The sequence below is a fragment of the Natator depressus genome, chromosome 11 (assembly GCF_965152275.1).
Source record: "Natator depressus isolate rNatDep1 chromosome 11, rNatDep2.hap1, whole genome shotgun sequence".
NCBI classification, from domain to species: Eukaryota; Metazoa; Chordata; order Testudines; family Cheloniidae; genus Natator; species Natator depressus.
The window spans coordinates 36,589,106-36,616,687 of record NC_134244.1 but is presented as its reverse complement, the minus strand read 5'-3'; the positions used below and the strand labels follow the sequence as shown (position 1 = coordinate 36,616,687).

At 43.3% G+C, this 27,582-nt stretch overlaps 2 protein-coding genes across 3 annotated transcripts in view; one reads left to right on the top strand and one right to left on the bottom strand.

Moving 5' to 3' along the window:
* Positions 1-27,582, bottom strand: part of LOC141995939 (uncharacterized) — a 181,444-nt gene that overhangs the window by 15,353 nt on the left and 138,509 nt on the right. The gene's annotated exons all lie outside the window — the stretch shown is intronic.
* Positions 1-27,582, top strand: part of LOC141995938 (sodium channel protein type 2 subunit alpha-like) — a 286,439-nt gene that overhangs the window by 175,852 nt on the left and 83,005 nt on the right. Inside the window, exons 13-16 of the mRNA XM_074967488.1 lie at positions 2,974-3,264; positions 6,698-7,066; positions 9,752-9,884; positions 10,990-11,228. Of these exons, the coding sequence (XP_074823589.1) occupies positions 2,974-3,264; positions 6,698-7,066; positions 9,752-9,884; positions 10,990-11,228 (1,032 nt within the window). The remainder of the gene's footprint in view (positions 1-2,973; positions 3,265-6,697; positions 7,067-9,751; positions 9,885-10,989; positions 11,229-27,582) is intronic.

Here is a 27,582-nt window from a genome sequence, read left to right as displayed (position 1 = left end):
GTCTGTATCTGCAAAAAGAACCGGAGTACTTGTGGCACCTTAGAGACTAACAAATTTATTTGAGCATAAGCTTTCGTGGGCTACAGCCCACTTCATCGGATGCATGCTGTGGAAAACACAGTAGGAAGATTTCATATACACAGAGAACATGAGACAATGGGTGTTACCATACACACTATAATGAGAGTGATCAATTAAGGTGAGCTATTACCAGCAGGAGAGGGTAAAAAAAAAAAAAACCCAAAAACCCCCCAACCTTTTGTAGTGATAATCAAGATGGGCCATTTCCAGCAGTTGACAAGAACGTGTGAGAACAGTGTGGGGGGAAAATAAACATGGGGAAATAGTTTTACTTTGTGTAATGACACATCCACTCCCAGTCTTTATTCAAGCCTAAGTTAATGGTGTCCAGTTTGCAAATTAATTCCAATTCAGCAGTCTCTCGTTGGAGTCTGGTTTTGAAGTTTTTTTGTTGTAATATTGCGACTTTTAGGTCTGTAATCGAGTGACCAGACAGATTAAAGTGTTCTCCGACTGGTTTTTGAATGTTATCATTCTTGACGTCTGATTTGTGACCATTTATTCTTTTACATAGAGACTGTCCAGTTTGGCCAATGTACGTGGCAGAGGGACATTGCTGGCACATGATGGCATATATCACATTGGTAGATGTGCAGGTGAACGAGCCTCTGATAGTGTGGCTGATGTGATTAGGCCCTGTGATGGTGTCCCCTGAATAGATATATGGACACAGTTGGTAACGGGCTTTGTTGCAAGGATAGGTTCCTGGATTAGTGTTTTTGTTGTGTGGTGTGTGATTGCTGGTGAGTATTTTCTTCAGGTTGGGGGGCTGTCTGTAGGCAAGGACTGGCCTGTCTCCCAAGATCTGTGAGAGTGATGGGTCATCCTTCAGGTTAGGTTGTAGATCTTTGATGATGTGCTGGAGAGGTTTTAGTTGGGGACTGAAGGTGACGGCTAGTGGCGTTCTGTTACTTTCTTTGTTGGGCTTGTCCTGTAGTAGGTGACTTCAAGCATTCTTACAACTACAATACCCACCTGCTGAAGTGAAGAAACAGAATGACAGAGCCAGAAGAGTACCCAGAAGTCACCTGCTACAGGACAGGCCCAACGAAGAAAATAACAAAACGCCACTAGCCATCACCTTCAGCCCCCAACTAAAACCTCTCCAATGCATCATCAAGGATCTACAACCTATCCTGAAGGACGACCCATCACTCTCACAGATCTTGGGAGACAGGCAGTGCTTGCTTACAGACAGCCCTCCATCCTGAAGCAAATACTCACCAGCAACCACACACCACACAACAAAACCACTAACCCAGGAACCTATCCTTGCAACAAAGTCCGTTGCCAACTGTGTCCACATATTTATTCAGGGGGCACCATCATAGGGCCTAATCACATCAGCCACGCTATCAGAGGCTCGTTCACCTGCACATCTACCAATGTGATATATGCCATCATGTGCCAGCAATGCCCCTCTGCCACGTACATTGGCCAAACAGGACAATCTCTACGTAAAAGAATAAATGGACACAAGTCAGACGTCAAGAATGATAACATTCAAAAACTAGTCGGAGAACACTTCAGTCTGTCTGGTCACTCGATTACAGACCTAAAAGTCGCAATATTACAACAAAAAAACTTCAAAACCAGACTCCAACGAGAGACTGCTGAATTGGAATTAATTTGCAAACTGGACACCATTAACTTAGGCTTGAATAAAGACTGGGAGTGGATGTGTCATTACACAAAGTAAAACTATTTCCCCATGTTTATTTTCCCCCCACACTGTTCTCACACGTTCTTGTCAACTGCTGGAAATGGCCCATCTTGATTATCACTACAAAAGGTTGGGGGTTTTTTGGATTTTTTTTTTTTTACCCTCTCCTGCTGGTAATAGCTCACCTTAATTGATCACTCTCATTATAGTGTGTATGGTAACACCCATTGTTTCATGTTCTCTGTGTATATAAAATCTTCCTACTGTGTTTTCCACAGCATGCATCCGATGAAGTGGGCTGTAGCCCGCGAAAGCTTATGCTCAAATAAATTTTAGTCTCTAAGGTGCCCCAAGTACTCCTGTTCTTTTTGAGAAACTTTAAAGAACAGAGACAGTGGGACTACTTAATCAACCAGTGAGAATTCTTGACATGTATGCAGTCTTCCTTTTACTTCCTGACTCATTGTAACAGATAGAATTGATTTAATCAAAATTAGCTGTAGAGGAATGATGGTGATTACTTGAGTTTCCTTTGATATCTCAGTGTCCACCTAAGAGTTACGTAACGTGTCTGTATTATTTATAATAATAAAAATTACATACAATTTAGATATATACAACTAGATACAAAGCTGCAAATGTAGCTTAATTACAAGCTGATTTCTTCAAATATAGTCTATGCATAAGGTTTCGATTAATTTTAACTGTATGGGGAGCTTGAATTTCTGTATTTTTCCCATTGTTAACATCATTCAGGACAAAGAAAATACTAAGAGAGATACTAAATTTCTTAAAGGATACAAGTTTGAATTAATATTAATCATTTCTCAGAAAATACTCTTTAAATCCAGTATGCAAATGCTGATGTGGGGAGGAGATGCTGTATTTATCATACAGAGAAAAGAGATTGAGTCCATGCTTTAAATGTAAAACATGGACTCAATCTCTTAGCTACAAAGTTGTGACCAGCACTTCCCTAATACATTATGGGCTTCATCCTGTTCTCCTCACTTACTTAGCATTTACTAATTATTTCAAGTGACATTTTTTGCAGAAATGAGTAGGATTTGGCCATATACATAAAAGCCACTTGGAGTAAATTTGGGAAAACAAGGTACGCTGTTTTAAAAGAGCAATGCTTTTTATAGTAAGTAGTAAAGGATTTGGTAGTTAAATGCATATTTGATATTTTAGTGTTTTAATAAGTTGTCAACCTTTTCGTATGCCAGGCAATAGCAGAAGCGGCTGCTGAGTTAAGAGATTTCAGTGGCGAAGATAGGATTTGTGGGCTCTCAGAGAGTTCTTCACAAACATCGAAGTTGAGCTCAAAGAGTGCTAAAGAAAGGAGAAACAGAAGGAAGAAAAGAAGACAGAGAGAGCTTTCTGGAGGAGAGGACAAGTTGGATGATGAAAAGCTTCCCAAATCTGATTCAGAAGGCAGTATCAGAAGGAAAGGTTTCCGTTTCTCTTTGGAAGGGAATAGACTGACATATGAAAAGCGTTTCGCTTCCCCCCACCAGGTACTGTTATAACTAAAGCAATTGTAATTTTTTTAGCACAGTGATCTGTTTGACATGGAGATTGTAGTAATATACAAGGCACAGCATTGTGACTAAACTGCATGATTGTAAAAGAGAGGGATAATTAAGGGAAAGTTTTTGTTACTTAGTAAACCCTGAAAACATTCCCCAAAATAATATCAATAAAACAGCTGTTCAATATCTTGATGTTATGATAATATAAATGTGCACTACTTGCCACTTAAATCTACATTTACTCACAGCTAAAACCTCCTAACCTGTGCTTTCATATACATTAAAAGGAATTGTTCATTCTTGCTGCTCTAGGGTCCTTGTGGTCTAGGATGATGTAGTAGTATTTAATGCTAGTAGTCAATAACATTGTCAATTCTTCTTCTTTTTGTTTTTATTTTAATGAGTCCATATTCATTATACACAAATTTATAATACTGTAAAGGTTCACGGAATGATGGAAATGTATGCATTTTTCATATTGAAGTAATTCAGTGCAGTATACCTAGAAAGGTGATTTGTTTTCTCTTTTTTCATCATTCAGTTACCACTTTACTGTAATGCTGTATGCATCTTTTCACTTCCAGAGAATGAACAGCTATTTCAGCTAACAACCTTTTATGTACTTGAAAACAATTATCAAGTCTCCCACTCAGTTTTCTTTTCTCCAGACTAAACAAACCATTTTTTTTTTCAATCTTTCTTCATAAGTCATGTTTTCTATTATTTTTCTTGCTCTTCTCTGGACTTTCTCCAATTTGTCTACATCTTTCCTGAAAAGTGGCACCCAGAACTGGCCACACAATTCCAGCTGAGGCCATATCAGCGTGGAGTAAAGTGGTAGAATGACTTCACATGTCTTATTTACAATACGCCTGCTAATATAGTCCAGAATGGTGTTCAGTTTTTTGCAGCAGTGTTACACTGTTGACTCATATTTAGCTTGTGATCCACTATAACCCCCAGATCCCTTTCCACAGTACTCCTTCCTAGGCAATCATTTCCCATTTTGTATGTGTGCAATTGATTGTTTCTTCCTAAGTGGAGTATTTTGCATTTATCCTTTTTGCATTTCATCCTGTTTACTTCAGACCATTTATCACGTTAGTCCAGATCATTTTGAACTTTAATCCCATCCTCCAAAGCACTTGCAACCCCTCCCAGCTTGATGTCATCCGCAAACTTTATGTGTACTCTCTATGCCATTATCTAAATCATTCATGAAAGTATTGAACAGAACCAGACTCAGGACCAATCCCTGCGGGACCATGCCTGATATGCTCTTCCAGCTTGACTGTGAACCACTGATAACTATTCTCTGGGAATGGTTTTCCAAGCAGTTATATATCCACCTTATAGTAGCTCCATTTATGCTGTATTTCCCTAGTTTGTTTATGAGAAGGTCTTGCAAGACCGTATCAAAAGACTTACTAAAGTCAAGATATACCACATCTACTACTTCCCCCCATCCACAGAGCTTGTTACTCTGTCAAAGAAAGCTATTAGTTTGGTTTGACACTATTTGTTTTTGACAAATCCATGTTGACCGTTACTTATCACCTTATTATCTTTTCAGTGTAGGCAAATGACTACTTATTTGTTTCATTATCAAAAAAGTCATTTAGCACTTCTGCCATTTCCACATTTTCTGTTGTTGTCTTTCCCCCCCTCATTAAGTAATGGGCCTACCCTGTCTTTGGTCTTCCTTTTGCTTCTAATGTATTTGTAGAATGTTTTCCTGTTACCCTTCATGTCTCTAGCCAGTTTAATCTCATTTTGTGTCTTGGCCTTTCTAATTTTGTCCCTACATGATTATTATTTATAGTCATCCTTTGTAATTTGACCTAGTTTCCACTTTTTGTACGACTCCTTTTTTTTGAGTTTCAGATCCTTGAAGATCTTCTGGTTAAGCCAGGATGGTCTCTTTCGGTACTTCCTATATTCGCTACATAGTGGGATAGTTTGCTCTTGTGTCTTTAATAATGTCACTTCGAAAAACTGCCAGTTCTCTCAAACTGTTTTTCCTCTTAGACTTGCTTCCCATGAGAACTTACTTACCAACTCCCTGAGTTTGCTAAAGTCTGCCTTTTTGAAATCCATTATCTTTATTGTGCAGTTTTCCTTCCTACCATTCCTTAGAATCATGCACTCTACCATTTCATGATGACTTTCACCCAAGCTGCCTTCCATTTTTAAATTCTCAACTAGTTCCTCTCTATTTGTCAAAATCAAATCTAGAATAGCCTCTCCCCTAGTAGCTTTCTCCACCTTCCGAAATAAAAAATTGTCTCCAACTTGTTGGATAATCTGTGCCCTGCTGTATTATTTTTCCAACAGATGTTTGGGTAGTTGAAGTTCCCTATCACCACCTAGTTCTGTGCTTTGGATGATTTTGTTAGTAGTTTAACAAAGCCCCATTCACCTCTTCTTTCTTGTTAGGTGGTCTACAGTAGACCCCTACCATGACAACACCCTTGTTTTTTACCCCCTTTATCCTTACCCAGTACCCTTACCTTATCCTTTCAACAAGTCTGTCTCCTATTTCCGTCTCAACCTCAGTTCAAGTTTATACATCTTTGATATACAAAGCAACACCTCTTCTCTTTTTTCCCTGCCTGCCCTTCATGAGCAAGTTGTACCTTTCAATACCAATAATCCAGCCATGTGTATTATCCCACCAAGTCTCTGTGATGCCAGCTATGTCATAGTTCTGTTTGTTCATTAGTATTTCTAGTTCTTCCTGTTTGTTCCCCATACTTCTTGCATTAATATACAGATATCTAAGATACTGATTTGATTACCCCTCTATGTTCCCTCTTGTCTCTCCCTTGTCCCTGCTATAATGGTCCATGTTCCCCCCCAGATTCTGGCCCTCCCAGGGCTCCATGTCTTGAACTTACCTGTTGATTTTTGTCTCCATCCCCTGATGAACCTAGTTTAAAGCCCTCCCTCACTAGGTTAGCCAGTCTGTATCAGAGATACTCTACCCCTTCCTCAACAGGTGGACCCCATCTCCGCTCAGCTGTTTTTTCCAGAACACCCCATGGTCAAGGAAGCTGAAGTCCTCTTGGTGACACCATCTGCCCAGCCATGCATTCACCTCCTGGATGCATAGTACAAATAGGTCTCTAGAATTTCCAGAAATCTTGGTTTACCAGATACTCAGAATAGGTAACATAGCCTAATGCAGATTTTTTCAGATAATTACTTTTTGGTTTAAATTTAGCAACTCCGATGAACAGTGATCTCTGGGCTCATGTCTGTACTCTTTCTCTGTTTTATTTCAACCCCAGAAATGTATGTGTGTTTTTTAAATCTGGTTGAGAAGACTTTTTAGGGCATGTTAATTGGTTTTACCTTGACATGTGTTTTTATATATTTACAATTTTCAAATAATAAGTTTAATTATCTTTTCCTACAGTCTTTGCTGAGCATTCGTGACTCCCTGTTTTCCCCAAGACGCAACAGCAGAACGAGTCTTTTCAGCTTCAGAGGTCGAGTAAAGGATGTAGGATCAGAAAATGACTTTGCTGATGATGAACATAGCACTTTTGAAGAAAATGATAGCAGAAGAGGTTCTCTTTTTGTGCCACTCAGACATGAACGGCACAATAGTAACATTAGTCAAGGCAGTAGGTCATCAAGGAGGCTTCCAGTGAATGGGAAGATGCACAGTACTGTGGACTGCAATGGTGTGGTTTCCTTGGTTGGTGTACAAACGTCACTCTTGTCGCCTACTGGACAGCTTCTGCCAGAGGTGATAATAGATAAACCAACTACTGATGACAATGTAAGGAAGTTTTAAATAGTTCAGGCATGATGGCCTTTTGTTACTGCATCAGCCTGTGTTTCTACAGAATGGAATACTTTGGGAATGATCCCTGGTTGGCCAAACTGTGAATGTTACTGCATCCTGCAATAACTTTTAGTATAATAAAATAGGTCTAAAATGATTTTATATATTCATCTGGAACTTACTACATGTACTTGCAAACACACTCTGAACTAATAGGCTGAAATACCAAATTTATTGAATGTGCAAAATATGAACATTTAGTTTCTACATATGTAGTAAGGAGGGGTACAGAACTGAATACTGAGTAGCATAAATAATGTGTTACTTTTAGTTCTGTTTCAGGACCCAAAATTCAGACATTTGGCTTCCTAAACATTTAGTGTATTCCCTCCTTCCCTTTTTCTCATTACATCCAATTATTTCCTTCACTCTCAAACTCCCTCTGTCTCTGTTTCCTGACAAACTTCTTACTAGCCCCTGACTTTCCTCTCTCTCTCTCCCCGTGTCTGTGTACAAATATGTGTGGTCATACACATAGAGCCCACCCCACAAGCTTTTAGGATCCTATTGAGAGATCCAGAAGTTCTAGTGAGCCTCTTTTCTTGATCTCAGAAATGCTCTGATTAAATTTCTCGCACTAAGGTTACACTGCCTAGAAGCATGCCCAATTTTAATAGGGACAGAAGGATGAACAAAGGGATCTAGTGTGCAATGTGTTCTGGAGAACCTCATCCTGGGTTTTCTCTAGTGAAAGGAAATCTTTACAGGTAGCAACAGCACCAAGGTCCAGCAGAATCCCATAACACCAGGACCCTCTGACAGGATCCTGAAACCAGGGAGGAGAGCTTTTAGGCCATCAGAGTCCATAGGAGGGAAGGAGGTGTGTGTCACTGTGCATGTGTGAGGTGGATGGACAGGATCATAATTAGTTAGAAGGCCGTAACCATGAAATCCAACCTGCAATGGCCCCATCCCAAATGCTAGAATCTGTGCATATCTTTTGAAAGTGCATATGCGGCATGTTATAACAGGTAAAGTTGGGAAAATCTGTCCACCCTGTCAGCTATCATTTCAAACAATACAAAACAATAAACTGCTCCTTGTTGTATCCACAGACATTTTGTGAATGTCTTTTTACAACTTTTTACAAATTTCAGTTGAGAGGAAAATAACTATTACATAAAGTTAGCTTACATGAGATTTTAGTTTCCATGCGTATCTTGCATTTTGATCCAGTCTGGAAATAGAGGGTAAAGTGAGACCATTTAATCTAGTGCACTAAGCCTTGGAATGGAATATTTTTTTTCCAGAACTCTTATTCAGAAAATCAGACCATTAGAGAATTATATCAATTTAATGTGAGCCTTATCATGCACTCCACGTGTTATCATTTTATTTTCTTAGAAATATTTATTTATTTTAGTGTAGAAATTTTCAGACATGCTTGTACACACACAGTGTCTCTTTATGTGTATATGCAGGGTGTGATTGCAAGTACGTGTATACCTTCAGGCTGTTAATTTCAAGATTCATCGTCCCTACCCTTACTTACTTAAAAATAAATTGGCATGCTTGGGTTCAGTTCAGTCAGACTTTTATTGGTAATTGAATTTGAGTTGATACCCTTTACAGTGAATATCTCATAAGAAGAATCAGTCATGACTAAGGCTGCAATTTAGTCATGGATATTTTTAATAAAAATCATGGAAAGGTCACGTGCAATAAACAAAAATCCATGGCCCGTGACCTGTCCATGACTTGCACTATATACCCCTGACTAAATCTTAGCTGGGTGGGAGGGGCACTGCTCTGGGGGTGAGGGGGAGGCGCTTCTTTGGTGTGGGACAGGTGGCACCAGCTGCCAGGGGCCACCAAGCAGCGGCTGCTCTGGCTGCCGCGGGGCCATGCCAGCAGTACCAGTGCAGTTGGCTGTGGAGCCACTCCAGCAGCAGCAGGTATGGCTGTCCCTGGGGCCAGCTGTTTGGGCGGCCCTGGGGTCAGCCACACCGGTCGCTGCAGAAGTCATGGAATTTGCAGAAAGTCACGGAATCCAGGACTTCCGCGACCTCCGTAACAAACACGAAGCCCTAGTCATGAGTGCAGTAATAGACTGACAGACTTTTTACAAATTTCAGTTGAGAGGAAAATAATTATTACATAAAGTTAGGTTACATGAGATTTTAGTTTCCGTGCGTATCTTCCATTTTGATCCAGTCTGGAAATAGAGGGTAAAGTGAGACAGTTTTATCTAGTGCACTAAGCCTGGAACTGGGAGCCAGAAATCTCCAGACTTCTGATTCCAGCTCTGCCATTGACTTGCTGTGTTACCTTGGCCACACTGCTTAACCTCTTTCTTTTACGATTTTCCTATCTGCAAGATGGGGTTAATAATAATACTGATTTCAGAATTAATTAGTTAATGTTTGTGTAGCACTTTAAAAATGTGAAGTGCTGTACAAGTTATCCGTAGTAGTAGTGTCCAGAAATACACTTTGGAAATAACTGAACAATACTTTTTGAATGTGGTAGATTGTTACAAATAAAAGTCTGACATAATACATTGCATAAATATGAAGGTGCATGTAGCATGAATTCCTTGGAGCTCAGATTCATTATAGAAATGTTCGGTGTCTGCTTATAATATTTCTGAATTTAGTGTAATTTATATCTAATTTGCAGAGCACCACTTCAGGAATAGAAATAAAGAAGAGGAGGTCAAGTTCTTATAAAATATCAATGGATTTGCTGGAAGATCCAACTATAAGGCACAGAGCAATGAGTATAGCCAGCATACTCACAAACACAATGGAAGGTGCGTTTAAAAAAACACAAACAAAACCACAGATGGGTGAATTTACTTTGCTTAGAAAGGTGTTAAGTTTATGGTTGTCATTGGGGAGACTAAAAAGAGGGGCAGAGAAGAAATATCCTATTAAAAACAAATGAACATAGTGAAAATTGGATACAGTGAAAATGATAGGAGGAATAGAGGGGAAGAAAAAATTATTCGAAATAGATTAAAGCGTATCTGCTTTACATTGGTCATCCACTTCTGTTAGCCTAGTTATTGTTGTGGGATGATGTCTGCTCCTAATAATTTGCACAAGATTCCTGTTAACTGGAAAATGTTTGTTTCTTCTAATTAAATATATTCTTGAAAGTAAAAAACGTGGATTAAACTAATAGGAAGAAAATGTTAGTGAAATTAACTAACCTAGGTTTGCAACTCCCCAAAATAGTTCGAAAGGTTTACAAAACCTCAGTGAAGTTAATCCAGCCCTATTTTCCTGTTGGTTTTTGTTGTTGGTTTTTTTTTTTTTCATGCAAGTAGGTAATGTAGATTTCGGAATGGATTGAAGTATTGGAGGCTGGTTTTGAAACATTTTGGTCTAAGAATGAAAGAACTTTTCGATTTTTGTTAATTTACTTATTTAATTTAAAAGAGAAACTCAAAAGAAAACAGAAGTTTTTTCAATTAAGATAAATTTAAGCCTATTTCCTCCAGGTCCCTTTTCTGTTCCTACGCCGTCTACACCTGCAACATTAATACCATACTCAAAACCTAACAAGGCTTCTCCAATCTACCTCTTGAACCCATTACCATATTCTTGTTTCGAGCACTGTAGCATCCCCAACTGCTAGTATTGCTACTTGTACCATTGTTTTCCTGATTCAAATATTTTCATTGACTGATTAGAATGACTCAATACCTCATTCACACATCTCATGCCACGCCCTAAAAGGTAAGCCTCAAAGTACGCAAGGCTTAAAAATTTGAATTTAGTTTGCAAATTTCAACCCATAGTTTTCATTGGCCTTTTCCCCACTTTTAAACCTTAAATTGAGATATAAAAATAAAGAGTGGAATCAGTAGATATTTGTCTTCACTTTGTTTTTACACTTTTCTCTTCCTCCAGAACTTGAAGAATCCAGGCAAAAATGCCCACCATGCTGGTATAAATTTGCCAACACTTTCTTGATCTGGGACTGTTGGGCTCCTTGGTTAAAAGTAAAACATTTTGTGAGTTTGATTGTGATGGATCCATTTGTTGATCTTGCTATTACCATCTGCATTGTTTTAAACACGCTGTTTATGGCCATGGAATATTATCCAATGACTAAACAGTTCCACGATGTGCTTTCAGTAGGAAACCTGGTAAGTCTGTCAAAATGTATTGTGATATGTGAATACAACCTCTAATTAAAGTAGAATTCATTTCTGATTTATTTTTTCTTACAAAACAGATTTTAAATTATGATTATAGAGTGAAAAGTGGCTCTAAAAAAGCATTTTTGAGGTGTACTATATGATTTCCATATGTTTGCATAGGTTACAAGTATTAGCTGTTTGTTAGGATTTACAAAAACTTTTCACTTTCAGTGGACCTTGTACTCCTAAGTCAATTTGGCATTTTTGAAAATCCCACGTGCCTGGGTGCATGTGTGTGTTTGTCCATTCATCTGCTAGTCTGTTCTGCTAGTCGTAACAGTGAGACAGTTTATCTGTACCCCTTTAAGGGCTAGAAGCTTGGGGCCAGCCAACTCTAGTTACTAAGCAGGCACACCTCAGAGGGATCAGGTGATTCCATTATATAAGAGCAACAGAGAACTCCAGAGAGAGAGAAGCTGTTCTAGGCAGGGGGAGCACTGAAAGAGACTGAAAAGGCAGGCAAAATACTGCAAAACTCTCCAGGCCGGGAGGTTTGAGAGAGACCCTGAGCAAGCCTGAGGCCTTACAGAAGGGACTGTTGCTGGAACCAGAGATTTTTTGTTTTAGGACTTTTAAGTTTTGGCTGGGTTCTGAGATAAGAGCCTGTAAACTGTTGTTAAAGTACTTTTCCAGAAGGCTCCATTAAAGAGCAAAGCGCTGATGTAAAGCAGAGTGTATGGCTTCTCTTTGTGGGGCTACCAAAGGGAACTCAATGTTATCTCATTGACAAGGAAACAAAGGTGGGTGCCGCAGAACGATGTCAGGCCACAAGGGGTGCTCAGGAGGCAACTGCCAGGCTGCCCACCCTCTAAACTCAGGGATCTGAAAGTCCAGTTTGTGTTGTTTCTAGCTCTGACATGAATAAAGGCTCTGCAACCGGAAATTAGTTAACAACTCCATGCATGATGCACGAGGCAGAAGGGAACCTTAATTCATTCTCTCATAGTACTAACAGGAGTGAAAAGAAGTAAAATTTGCTTTGCCTGTTAAAATAAATAGATCCTACTGATTACCCACAAGAGGCTGATCTATTAAACAAAAAGGTGTCAATTTTACATAGTCCCTTTAAGAACATTTCCTGATATACCTTGAAGCATTTATTTGACTTCTAGAAGAAGAAGAACCCATGGGCAATTTTGGTCCTATGTGCTATTACGGTTGTTTTTGTTGGTTTTCTAGAACCAACTTATAGCTTGGTTTTCTAGAACCAACCACCCACTTATAGCTGATTTTTAGAGGAAATACTCTGATTTGTGTTCTAACTCTTCTCACTGTGAGAAGCAAATTGGGGCAGCAAACTGCCATTTAGAGCACACACAGATACTCTAATTTGGATTATTTGGATTATTTGAATCTCAAATAGTTTTTGTGAACTGTCACCATGTCTAGAGCTGCTGAGCATGAACTGAATGTGTATGAACTGAATGTCAAGCCCTTGAACCAAACCAGACAAACCAGCTGTCTCTCCTGCATTTGAAGTAAAATAAGTTTGTCAGAGGTAGTCAGATTGATCCTAAAATACAAGATAAGGATTACATTTGAGGAGAAGGAAAATACTGAGGGCTAACAGCTGTCACAGGTTTTCTGTGATTGTGTGTCTGTCCCAAATCCAGGAAAAATGAATCCCAGATATCAGTAATTCATTGAATAGACCCACTAAAAGTAACTGCTAAGTATGAATGATCTAATTGTGAGATGTGCAAAAATAGGTATTCCTTCATACCGTCAGGGTTCCATGTTTACCCGCTCACTTAGCTAAAACTCAGCAATTGCAGGTTTGCTTTCTGAGTTGTATGCTTCTTATTGGGGGGGTGGGAAATCCTATAGGCCATAAATGCTCTAGCTTTCTTCTGCCCATTACTTTTTTTAAAGGTTTTTTCATCTCTTCGTGCTAAAACAATGAATAATTAATATCTTGCATTGCACTTGTATGTGCCATATATTCTTTGACTTCCTTTTGGCTAAGCCTGTTGCAATTACTTCCACTATATTTAAAAAGATAGGGCTTTATGTTCTGAAATGCTGATCACCCACAACTTAGTTGAAGTGGAGTTGCAAATTCAGCACTTCTTAAAATTAGAACCCATAACTGTGAGCAGTTTGTTGCTTGTTTCTGTACTCCTCTGGAAATGGTAAGCTGACAGGTTAGACTTCCTTCAAAATTTGAGTTGGTTCTTTCCTGTAGTTGGTCTCCTTTCTTATGTTCCAGTAATGGATTCCATTGACTTTTTATTTTTAAGAATATCTTCTTCTCCGAGTGATTGTCCACACAGAATCCATTCTTCGTGTACATGCACCTCAGGTGCCTAAGATCAGATTATTTTTGACTAATAGGTGCAACCCCAATGGACACTATGTCCGAGGTGCCCTTACATCCCCCCTTCTGCAGATATAAAGGGTGGAGTGGGCTCAATACCTTCCGACTACCCATGGCTTCAAGACAATCCTCGGTAGTGTAGGATTTAGTATAGTTAGCAGTTGTTTCGTTTAATCACATATAAATATTTTATATATAGCTTACATTTTATTTAGCTTAGGGCCCCCTTATCCCATCCCCACCCCCACTAGACAAGGATACTTAAGATCATAGCAGAAGCAAGGTCACCAGGATTTATGACCCGTCCATGTGTGATGCTGCAGTGCCTATCAAGAATGGATACTCTCAGTGCCTGATGTGGTGTTCTTTCCACGTGTCATTCTTTCTGCAAGTACACCCAGGGAGGCGAGGAATTATAGAATCATAGACTATCAGGGTTGGAAGGGACCTCAGGAGGTCATCTAGTCCAACCCCCTGCTCAAAGCAGGACCGATCCCCAATTAAATCATCCCAGCCAGGGCTTTGTCAAGCCTGACCTTAAAAACTTCTAAGGAAGGAGATTCCACCACCTCCCTAGGTAACGCATTCCAGTGTTTCACCACCCTCCTAGTGAAAAAGTTTTTCCTAATATCCAGCCTAAATCTCCCCCACTGCAACTTGAGACCATTACTCCTTGTTCTGTCATCTGCTACCACTGAGAACAGTCTAGAGCCATCCTCTTTGAAACCCCCTTTCAGGTAGTTGAAAGCAGCTATCAAATCCCCCCTCATTCTTCTCTTCTGTAGACTAAACATCCCCAGTTCCCTCAGCCTCTCCTCATAAGTCATGTGTTCCAGTCCCCTAATCATTTTTTTGCCCTCCGCTGGACTCTTTCCAATTTTTCCACATCCTTCTTATAGTGTGGGGCCCAAAACTGGACAGAGTACTCCAGATGAGGCCTCACCAGTGTCGAATAGAGGGGAACGATCACGTCCCTCGATCTGCTGGCAATGCCCCTATTTATACATCCCAAAATGCCATTGGCCTTCTTGGCAACTGTTGACTCATATCCAGCTTCTCGTCCACTGTAACCCCTAGGTCCTTTTCTGCAGAACTGCTGCCGAGCCATTCTGTCCCTAGTCTGTAGTGGTGCATTGGATTCTTCCTTCCTAAGTGCAGGACTCTGCACTTGTCCTTGTTGAACCTCATCAGATTTCTTTTGGCCCAGTCCTCCAATTTGTCTAGGTCCCTCTGTATCCTATCCCTACCCTCCAGCGTATCTACCTCACCTCCCAGTTTAGTGTCATCTGCAAACTTGCTGAGGGTGCAATCCACACCATCCTCCAGATCATTTATGAAGATATTGAACAAAACCGGCCCCAGGACCGACCCTTGGGGCACGCCACTTGATACCGGCTACCAACTAGACATGGAGCCATTGATCACTACCCGTTGAGCCCGACAATCTAGCCAGCTTTCTATCCACCTTATAGTCCATTCACCCAGCCCATACTTCTTTAACTTGCTGGCAAGAATACTATGGGAGACAGTGTCAAAAGCTTTGCTAAAGTCAAGGAACAACATGTCCACTGCTTTCCCTTCATCCACAGAACCAGTTATCTCGTCATAGAAGGCAATTAGATTAGTCAGGCATGACTTGCCCTTGGTGAAGCCATGCTGACTGTTCCTGATGACTTTCCTCTCCTCTAAGTGCTTCAGAATTGATTCCTTGAGGACCTGCTCCATGATTTTTCCAGGGACTGAGGTGAGGCTGACTGGCCTGTAGTTCCCAGGATCCTCCTCCTTCCCTTTTTTAAAGATGGGCACTACATTAGCCTTTTTCCAGTCGGCTGGGACCTCCCCCAATCGCCATGAGTTTTCAAAGATAATGGCCAATGGCTCTGCAATCACACCCGCCAACTCCTTTAGCACTCTCGGATGCAACGCATCCGGCCCCATGGACTTGTGCACATCCAGCTTTTCTAAATAGTCCCGAACCACTTCTTTCTCCACAGAGGGCTGGTCACCTCTTCCCCATGCTGTGCTGCCCAATGGAGTAGTCTGGGAGCTGACCTTGTTCGTGAAGACAGAGGCAAAAAAAGCATTAAGTACATTAGCTTTTTCCACATCCTTTCTCACTAGGTTGCCTCCCTCATTCAGTCAGGGGCCCACACTATCCTTGACTTTCTTCTTGTTGCTAATATACCTGAAGAAACCCTTCTTGTTACTCTTAATATCTCTTGCTAGCTGCAACTCCAGGTGTGATTTGGCCTTCCTGATTTCACTTCTGCATGCCCGAGCAATATTTTTATACGCATCCCTGGTCATTTGTCCAATCTTCCACTTCTTGTAAGCTTCTTTTTTGTATTTAAGATCAGCAAGGATTTCACTGTTAAACCAAGCTGGTCGCCTGCCATATTTACTATTCTTTCTACACATCGGGATGGTTTGTCCCTGTAACCTCAATAAGGATTCTTTAAAATACAGCCAGCTCTCCTGGACTCCTTTCCCCCTCATGTTATTCTCCCAGGGGATCTTGCCCATCAGTTCCCTGAGGGAGTCAAAGTCTGCTTTTCTGAAGTCCAGGGTCCGTATTCTGCTGCTTTCCTTTCTTCCTTGTGTCAGGATCCTGAACTTGACCATCTCATGGTCACTGCCTCCCAGGTTCCCATCCACTTTTGCTTCCCCTACTAATTCTAAGAGGAGTCTTGCTGTGGGAGAAATTGATGCAGTCCTCCTCAGACTCAGGCAGGAGGACATGTCCATATGATGTCTGCTGGGTACATATACTGATTTAAACCACAGAGATCATCCAAGTGGGTCTCCAGCAGCATAATAACTTGTTGTTAGTTAGTCATACAGGATTCATTCAGTCATATTAGAGCTCATTCCACTTATGGTAGAGGCAGCGTGCCTTTTTGGGGAATGTTTCCATACCTGAAATATGTAGAGCACCTGTGTGGAAATCAGTCTACCATTACCACTCACTATTACCTTGTACATGTTTTCAGATTGGGTGTCATATGGGATGAAATAGGATTTCTTATACCCACTTCCCAGAAAATAGACAACTCTGTTAGTTACCAAGAGTGGGATCCACATGGACAATCCCTCAAAGAAGATTGAATGGTTACTTACTGATAGTAACTGGTTCTTTGAAATGTATTGGCCACAAAGATTCTAACCTGCCCTCCTTCTCTGCTGCTACAGAGTCCTAGTCCTCTGAAATTATGGATGATGAAGGACCTGGGGTGGGGGTGGGGGAACGTGGGTAGGAAGGCATAGGTGTGGCCCCAGCAAACACTGCTGGTCGGAAAGACTCTAATCTTGTGCTCATGGGACACATGCAGGTCATGAGTGGAATCTGTGTAGACAACACATCTAAAGAACCACAGTTCTTTCTCAAGGGCTCTACAGATTATGGGTACTGCATCACCTTGTGGGGCCTTGCAGTAAACCCCTCTTCTAGCAGTCTCAGCTAGAGTGCTCTCGCACCCCAACCCCTCCCCTGAACATCCTGACACACGGAGGGCAAGGCCATGTAGTGGGTGGAGCGCCCTCCCCACCTCAGTTTTTTCCAACCACCTGGCAGGACAGATGCAAACCCCTCTTGTCTTTGAAGCCAGAGTCTTGTTTCTACCAAGATCGTTGGAGACAGCTTATAGCAGCGGTTCTCAACCCATTGGGCCGCATGCGGCCCAGCTGTGTGCTAAAGGCCGTCCAGTGCAGGGTCTGGGTTCCTGGCTGCCTGATGCAGGGTTTGGGCTCCTGGCCTGTGGGGTTGGGGTCGCCAGCTGGCTCCGGGGTTGGGGCTGCCGGCCAGCTCTGCAGGATCAGGGTCTAGGCTGCCACCCAGCTGCCCTGCCACTCACCCCCACGTGGTCAGGTCCAGGGTTGGGGCTTCTGCCCAGCCCTGCACAGTAGGGTCCAGAGTCCCTGCCGCTTGACCCACCACCCAGGGCTCCACTCCTGGCCCCACTGTGTGGAGGGGTCTTTGGGCAGGAGGCACTGGTGATAGGGGTTTGTGGGGAAAGGGTTCGTGCGGGGACATGCTGTGGTTCTCAATCTGCGGCCCAGGTAACATATTGTGGGCCGCATGTGTGGCCCAGAGTGATAAATAGGTTAAGAACCACTGGTTTATAGTAAGTCAATAAATAGTTAGGGTGTCTCTCCGATTTCAGGGTGGTGAAAATGAAAAATCTAAAAAGCCAAGGTTTAAGATGCGCGCTTCCTGCCTGGCTGTGTTCTTGATATCAAATGACTACATGCAGTGCCTGAAGTATCTGGGAGAAGGCCGCTCACCTTCTGGATGTTCAGTCTGCCAGACTTTCATCCCCCAGAGACTATAAGGACACGGAGACTCGTCTGCATCTCTTTCTGCTTAAGGAAGCCCTCAGGGTTGGGCCCTGTGGACCTATTCAGACTTCAGCTCCAATGTCTAAAGAGTCAGCCTTGGCTCTGGGGTCCTCCATTGGTTCTGGTCAGCTGAAGGGTTCCAAGAAGCCACAGCACCTATTGGGCCCAGACTCAGTTCCTGTGCTTCCTCAGTCAATCCTTCTGAGCCAATACACGTCCAAACCAAGGGTAGCATGGTTGGATCCAACCATCCTGGTTCCAGAAGAAAAGTCAAGGACCAGTTCAGCCACCCTCTCCAGTGTTGTACCTCATGCCTCAGAGCAATCTGATTCTGACATAATCCCTGTGGCTGTAGGACCAGGGTCATTTCCGGATCCTGGAGGATGGATGTAAGCAGTGCCTCTGAACTAGGGCCATCAGTACCTTCAGTCTCAGATCCTGCGGCACCAAGGAAAAAGGATAGAAGCAAAACCGCCAATGTTAGCAATGTCACTTCCTGCTCATAAGAGCTATCGGATCCATTTGATTCTGATAGGGCAACCATGATTCTGAAGCAAAGATCTATTCCACCTTCAGCTACTAAGGTGATGAGCCCACGGATCAGATGATGTCCAATTCTTCAGCTCCGCTGTTGTTTCTTGACCCGGTCTCTGTTTTGTTTCCAGCTACTTCCTCAGTTCCAGAAAGTTCTGTCACTGTGGCAGTCCAAGTTCACCTTTTGGCTCCAGTGCATGGCTCACATTCAGACATAAAGCACACAGTGCCTAAGAGGAGATGTTTCCTTGGTTCCAGGTTCGTCATCTTCATTTCCTGTTAGGAAGAAGAAACTAGTTGATGATTCTTCCCCAGAGCAATTCCTAATCCCTCCTCTTAGGACTCCTACAGGGTCTCCCCAGTATGTATTTTCTCACATCCTGACATGGAACCTTCCAGAAGAAGGAGAGAGGAAGAATGCAGAGACCTGTAGTGAAGTTTGGACCACCCTTTGGTGTACGCCCTGTTGGCATGTTCCCAACCCTCAGTTTTTGGAGAGACTGGAAATTCAGGGCCTGTTGCCTTATTGGGAGCCTCCTCGGGACCTCTTCATTTATCCTCCACTTGGATGGAAAGGTGACATTTTATCTACAAAGAATCTGAAAACTTAAAGATCCTCTGACTCGACTCACCTGGATCAGTTGACACTACAGACAGTGATTCCTGATACTCTGTCTCAGGAGACTGACAAAGAGAGAGTTCCTGTCTTTGGACAGGAACATTTAGAAATAGACTTTGAGCCTGACCTATCACTGGATGAACTTTTTGGGGAGTGGCTCCTGCCTCCTCTCCTTTCAAGAATGCTGTGCACTTCCATGATGTGGTGGATCATATGGTGTCCACTTTGAGTCTCCCTGTGGAAGAGACTTCCCAACCGGTATCTGATATGCTTGGCAATAGCACTGAGTATAGGATATCACTCACCATCCTGGATGGGTGGTTACAGCTGGCCAAATCTGTATGGTCCAATCCTGTCTCTTGTCAACTCACCTCTAAGAAGGAGAACAAACTATAACAGATACCTTCTGAAGGATTCTCTTATTTCCATACCTACCCAGTCCCCAATTTGCTGGTAGTGGCTGCTGCCAGCAATAGGGCAGGATTGGGAAAACCAAACTCTACTCCAAGTGAAAGAGGGGGAAAAGACTGATTCACTGAAGAGAGGGGTGTTCTCCTCATCCCTTTGTACTGAAGTGGTCAATTATCAGGCAGTCATGGCACATTATTAATTCCATCTATGGGGGAAAATGTTGCCTTTGTTCCAGGACTTGCCTGACATCAGGAGAAGGTTGGCCAACATCATCTTATTGGAGGATCAGAATGTAGCCAAACTTTACCTCAGCACCTCCTTTGATGCTTTGGACTCTGCTGCCAGAGCATTGCCAGATAGTCATGACTATCAGGATGCGTCAATCCTTCTCTCTAGGTATGGACACTACAAGTATGCTGGAAGATCACCCTTTTGAAAGGGAGAGTCTCTTTAGTGACAAAACTGACAATTTATTAGAAAAACTAAAAGACATGAGATCAACAGCTCAGTCTCTGGGGTTGATCCCAGCTACTCAAATGAGGCCCTCCACTTCCTCTTTCCAATAACAAAAGCAGCACTATTCCTGGCCTTTAATGTCCTACTCTTTGTCCAGTCACCAGATAACAATATCAACAAACTGCAGACTCACAGAGCCATTATAGAAAGAGGCCTTTCAAACAAGGATCCAAATCCAAAGAGTCCGCTGCTTTGTCAGTGCCCTTGTCCCAAAATGCCAAGTCTCAGTTTTGACGAGATGATCGAGATCTAGAAGTAGCCCTTTTCTACGCCTTCCTTTGGAGACAGGCTAGCCCACTTCATTCATACATGGAGACAGATTACCTCAGACCAATGGATCTTAAAGATTGTGGAATTCAAAAGACTGACTCCCTCTTCAGGGACTTCTCTCATAAAGCACTTTTTCTTGCAGAAGTGGGAAAGTTGCTTTGGATAGAAGCAGTTGGGGGGTTCCCACTTACAGAAGGGGTCAGGCTCCCAATATTTTCTGGTTCAAAAGAAGGATGGAGGGTTTTGACCAATATTAGACTTAAGGGAATTGAACAAGTACATCTGGAAGTTTCAGTTCCATATGTTGACCCTGGCCTCCATAATCCTTTTGCTGTCAGTTCTGGATTGGCTCGCGAGTCTTAATCTAAAGGACACTTGATTCTGTATTGCAATTTGTCAAAACCATCAAAAGTAAAGTATCTTTGAATTGTGGTGGCTGGCTGCCATTTCTGGAAGGTGCTTCCACTTGGCCTTTCCACAGCACCCATGGTACTTACTAATTGCCCCTCCATTGTGGAGGCATATCTGAAGAATCAGGGTATTTTTGTTTACCCTTACTTGGACGATTTGGCTACTGTAGGATGCTGTGCCTGAGGACCTTTTGAGCCACATAGTCACCATAACCGATCTTTTCGCAGACCTAGTTTTTTTCTTAACATCCCAAAGTTGATCGTCTGTCCTAAACAAAGGATTCCTTTTGTAAGTGCCGACTTAGTAAATGGGAGATCTTTTCTGCCAGAGGACAGATTTCTCAAAATGAGGCAATGTCTATTAAAGTTGCCCCACACAAAGGATCATGCTACCACATGAGACTGTTTGCCTATCTGAAAATGAGACCTATGCAGCACTGGATGTCCCAGGTCTAAAGTCGAGGTTGGGACAGTCTTCAGTTCTTGATCACCAGGCCTCAGAATATCAGTCTCTCTAGATTGGTAGTAAAGCAAGATGAACATGCTGAAGCGTGTGCAGTTCAATCCTCTGGGTCCATCCTGGACAGTGACTTCAAATGCATCAAGCAATGGTTGGGGGCATACTCCAATCACATAACAATTTGAGGGCACTGGTCTTCTAAGGAAGGAATATTGCACATCAACGCACCGGAACTAAGAGCTGTTCATCTGACACTGGTCATTCCTTCTGCATCTGCAAGGAAATATTGTACAGGTAGTAACATAGTCTATTGGTGGTGTATTATATCAACAGGCAGGGGGCTGCTTGCTCCACCCCTTGTGTGTAGAGGCAGTAAATCTGTGGGATTAGTGCATCCACCAAGACATTTATTCTATAGCAATGAATTTGTCAGAGGAGAACGGCAGAGACAGATCAGATGCACAAGTGGACCTTGAAGCATTAGTTGGTACAGATCATATTTTCCAGGTAGAGTTGACAATTGTAGATCTGTTCAGAAGGAGGTTCAACAGAAAATGTCTTTGTTTCTGTTTCAGAGCAGGCAGGAACAGTCTTTCTCTGTCAAATGCTTTCCTGCTGCACTGGGGGAGGGGTCTGATGTGCCTAAAAGTCTATGCCTCCCTTTTTCTTGGTACAGTAGGTGATAAGAAAGATGTATCAGGAAACTCATTGCCCCAGACTGGCCATGTCAGCAGTGGTTTATAGTTCTCCTTCAGCTGTCTGACAGCATCTTTATGCATCTCCCTCTGTCTCCAGATGTCCCAGGAAAGGGACAGGATTTTTTATCCAGCCCCACAGTTTCTTCACCTGTCATGATGAGCGATTGGACTTTTGATTCTTTCTGTGCTTGAGCAGTCATGTTCTTCATCTGTGCAAGACTTAATAGTTCCCTCAGCAATTTCTAGTGGACCACTTTGTAATCATCTGAAGTGGTCCAGATTTCAGGTATGGATGCAGAGGAAGTCTCATGTTCTTTTATCGTCTTCTATTCCGTGTATTCTGGATTACTTAATGTACTTAAATCAAGGATTGACTAACTCTTCTTTAAAAGTCCTTTTGGCAGCCATCTCTGTGTATCATACTTTAGTTGATGGTAGATCACTGTTTATGCTTCAGTTAAAATTTTTTGGAAGGTTTCTCCAATATGTATCCTCCGATTAGAGACTCTGTCCCTTCCTGGGACCTCAATTGGGTTTTGACCGCGGTGGTAAAATCTCCATTCAAGCCATTAGCTGAGTATTTTGTTTAATCATTTATCTATGAAAAAGGCCTTAATTATTGCAATGACATCAGCCAGCAGAGTGTATCTGTGGCAGATCCACCTTCTACTACTTTTCTTAAGGACAAGATAGTCCTTAGACCTGATCCTCAGTTCTTACTGAAGATGGTGTCTGATTTTCACATTATTCTATTAATTTACCATTTTTCCCCTGAGCAACATTCTAAGAGAATCAGTTCTTCATACACTGGATGCTTGAAGGGCTCTCACCTATTATTTGGTCAGAACTAAGAGTTTTTATAAAACATCTGGACTGTTTGTTTCATATGCTAAGAACGACATGGGGCATACGGTTTCTTCCCATAGTTTCCCTCTGGATTAAGCAAATGTATTGCTGAGTTTTGCACACTAGCAAAAGTTCCTGTACCTGCTTCAATTCAATCACATTCTACTAGAGCTGTGGGGGCTACTTTCACTTGTCTGAGGCAGATGCCAGTAGCTGAGATCTGCAGATCTTCCACCTGGACTTCAGTATACACCTTCACCAAGCGCTGTGCTCTGGATTTGTCTTCTAGAGTAGGTGCTAGATTTGGCAAGGCAGTGCTTCTGTCTTTATTCTGTTCCCACCTCCAGGTTAGTCTCAGCATTGCTTATCAATATTTCCCATGAGTGGGAATATGCAGAGCCAGTTGAAGGCGAAATGAATGTCGCTTACCTGTAACTGGAGCTCTTCAAGAGGGATCTGCATATTCGCATTTCTTCCAGTGATGTCCCCATGGGTGCTCCACTGTAGGTGCAGCAGCGCCTTTGTGTCTGGAGTAAGAGATCTTGAATAGCGGTGCCCGTTGGACTGCACATGCAAACCTTCCCCTCCTGCCCCCGCGCTATGCGCGGGTAGTATAAATAACGCTGTGCAGTCCAACCACCCTCAGTTACTTCTCTGCCACCTGCAGTCTGGAACAGAACAGTTAGCAGAGCCCACTTTGTTATTTAGGTAGTCTCTTACATGTTTTTTCCCTCTCATAGTTAGCTCCTTCATTTTCTTTTTTTCTCCTTCATCCTCAAAAAAAAAAAAATTCTTTTTTTGTTTTCACCCTTATGCCTGGCTCCTCCGGGTTTAAGCGTGTGTGTCATGTGGGGCCACCTTCTCTGTAATGGATGGCCATGCACTGTGTATCCGTTTCCTGGGAGAGAGACACATCTCCCAGAAATGTTCCCCCTGCCTGGGCTTAAAGCCAAGAGCAAGGAAAGACAAGGACCTTAAACTCAAACTGTTCCTCATGGAAAGGTCCCTGCGACCAGCATTGGACCCCAGTTCTTGCTCCTCACTGGAGAGACCCTCACGCTCAGCAAGGTCGTCTGGCGACCCTCACTGCCCTCGCCCTCATCCTCTGGCCGGGCTGACACTCCCTCCGCTCCTGAGCCATAAACCACAGGAACACCGTCCTCTGCTAGATCCGTGGTACGAACGGCCTCTGACAAGAGGCATAAGGCTGCTCCTAGACTGACCACCTCAGCCCCGAGAGTAAGTCTCGGATTGTGCCAGGGCGAAACAGCAGCTATCGGCGCCACCTCTTGTTGTGGGGGACCAAAGCGAGCCCTTTTCCTCCTCAGCGGCTCCAGGTCCCTTTCCGGCGCCGAGGACACCATCGGCACTGCCATCGACACCGGCAAAACAGCCAGCTCCAGTGAAGCCTCGGCCCCAACGCTGCGCATGGCACCGAAGCTCCCAGCTCTGAGAAAGAATCCGGCAGGGTTGCAAACTCCTAACAAAGCTATGGCTCCGAAAAGATCTCCAGCGCCATCTGCTGACTCTTTTCCATATCACACCTTGGCACCATGCTCATCACAAGCACTGAGGAGAGATCACCCACGAATATTCACACAGCTGCCAGACCTCGCTATATCTGACAATCCAGATTCTCCACTCCTCAGACAGGAAGAGTCCCAAGTCTCACCCACTTCTCAATCAACACACTCTTCACGCTTTTCCACAGGGACAGCAGCTCCTTTCCTTAGTGATGTCAAGGAGGATGAGGGTGATTATCGAGACTCTTGCCCCACCAACATCAGGGCAATTGACATCAACTTACCAGCCTTACTCTGCTGCAGTTTAGGGCACCCAGCCTTTTCAGGGGTTCCCATGGATGCAACCGTATATTCCCTTTCCCCCTAATTGGCCATATTGAGACCCTGGGCCATGTATAGGGCACAATTCGGAAATCCCCTACCACTACAAACATGCCGGCCTCCATCAATCCCCTCCTCAACAATCTCTCGACCTCCAGAACCACAGCCTCCGCAAATATCACCACTGGAGGAGGAACTGGAAGGAGAGCAGGATGAGGAGGTACCTCCGGTCCTTCCGTTTTCTTCATCTTCACCTGATGAAGCCATCATTCCACCACCTCCCACAGCGGCTGATCATTTTTGTCACTTTCAGGAGTTGTTTCATTGAGTGGCTGACTCCCTAAACATCCCACTTGAGGTGGTCAAAGAACAGCACCATGAACTGATTGACATTCTCCATACCTCCTCAACAACAAAAATTGCCCTACCTATTAACAGTGCACTACTTGAACCTTTGACAGATTTCAGCTTCTAACCTACATGCAGATAGGCAATATTATATGCACACCAAAGATGCGGAGTTTTTATTTTCATATCCTGCCCCGAATTCCCTCATGGTGAATGCGGTGCAAGAGAAGGGCTGTCAACGCCAATCCTGATCTAGTCATCCTGACCGAGACCAGAAACTTTTAGTTCTGGGCAGAAAATCCTATTCATCTGCTACCCTCCAATTTCAAATTTCTAACTACAACTTATGGCCAAATATGATTATAAAATTATTCTAAACCGGAAGAACTTTGTCAGAATCTGCCAGAGGAAACAAAGGGAATAATTCCTACCCTCATTTCAGACGGTCATTTAATAGCCCTCACGGCCCTGCAGACCTCCCTGGACTCAGCTGCCCAATCCATTGCTACTGTAGTTGTAATGTGATGTGCATCATGGTTGCACCTTTCAGGATTCCCTAAGGGGATGCAAAATATGGTCAAGGATCTCCCATTTGAGGGACAAAAACTCTTTTCTGAGTGCACAGATAATTCCTTACACTCACCAAGCCACTCTAAAATCCCTCGGTGTATACACGCCAGAACCAAAACAAAGAACGGGGAAATATCGGCTCCCTCCATGATCTCACTCTCAGCCATAGTACCCACAGCGGCAGTTTGACAACCAGCGCTGTCATCACCGACCTCCCAACAAGTGCAGACATTCTCCTGCATGAGGGACACTGTCCCAACCCCCCTCTAATAAGCAGAAAATTTGAAGGTGTGGTCGAGGTCCAGAGAGCCTCCTGCCTGCTCCAGTTTCCTCTACCATCTGTAATGCCATCTACACACCGACAGTTTGGCATCCTCCTAGCTCCAGTTTTACCATCTTGGATGCTCATTACCTTGGACAGATGGGTCCTGGAAATAGTAAAGGAAAGTTACTCCATCCCCTTCCTAGCTATACCATCCCACCAACCCCCTACCCTGTCTCTCTTTGGGGACCCCTCTCATGAGCCCATCCTGGAAGGGGAGGTGAGACATCTTCTTCAGGCCATAGAACCAATCCCTCTACAACACAGAGGACTCGGTTTCTACTCTCACTATTTCCTGGTATAAAAGAAGTCTGGCGGTTAGCGCCCCATCCTAGACCTTCACAATCTCAGCAAGCTTTGTCAAACTATAATGTTTTAAGATGGTCACCCTATCCATCATCATCCCAGCACTGGAACAGAGGGATTGGTTCTCGGCCCTCGACCTAGAGAATGCGTACTATATTGCAGTACACCCTTCTCACAGATGTTTCCTACGATTCATCGTTGGCCACGATCACTAACAGTACAAAGTACTACCCTTCAGACCATGCACAGCTCCACGAGTTTTTTCCAAAGTACTTGCAGTGGTCGCAGCCTTCCTCTGCAAACAAGGCATCACCATTTTCCCATATCTAAACGATTGCCATCTCAAAGTGATATCTGAGACCGAACTGCTCTGAGCAGTCCACACTACAATGACCCTCTTTACAAAACTGGTCTTCCTTATCAATTTTGAAAAGTCCACAGTAACCACAGTACAAATATTGGAATTCATTGGTGCTGTATTCGATGCCAAGTGGGCAAGAATGTTTTTACCACCTCACAGGTTTACAGTAATAATGCAACCAGTCTCAACCGTCCAAGCATGCCCCCAAATCCCAGCACGTACATACCTCCAACTTCTGGGATATATGGCTGCAGCTACATTTGTGGTCAAAACATGCGAGGCTGCACATGGAGTGTCTTCCGGGCTGGCTCCATACAGTATATCTTCCTCATAAGCACAGCATGCAAAAACTCCAGGTCAAGAGCTCACTAATGTGGTGGACATGCCTCAACAATGTCTGGGCCGGGTCCCTTTTCTTCAACTTCCACCTACCACGATACTTACTACTAATGCCTCCCTCCTCGGCTTTGGAGTGCATCTATGCAAGCACGCTACACGAGGCAGATGGACGCCCACCAAGCCCACCTTACACATCAACGTCCTGGAACTGAGGGTGGTCTTCAATGCCTGCCAACATTTGCTACCACTCCTCAGAAACCGGACTGTTTTGAGTAATTCCTGACAACCTTGCTTGCTTGTATACATCAACAGGCAAGGAGGTGCCGGGTCCCATTCCCTACGCTCAGAAGCGATCAAGCTATGGAATTGGTGTTGTTGTGGATACATCTCCATCTCTGCTGAGTATCTCCCTGGATATCAGAACATGATAGAGGATACGCTAAGCAGAACCTTCTTGCACGAGCATGAATGGCAGTGTGACATGAGAGCACTCTGACCCATCTTCCACAATGGGGTCACCCCACATAGCCCTTTTCACCACTCACAAGAACACCCACTATCCTTAATTTTGTTCCAGAGCAGGCCTGAGACACGATTTACTGGGAGATGCATTCCTTATGAACTGGAATGCACCACTTCTCTACCTCTTCCCTCCCTTTCCCCCCTGTTCAGAGTCTTATGCAAGATACAGGAAGATCAAGCTCTGGTTATACTAATAGCACTGACATGGCCACTACAAGTCTGGTACATGTACCTGCTTCGCATGACACTCTCTCAGCCTATAAACCTTCCCC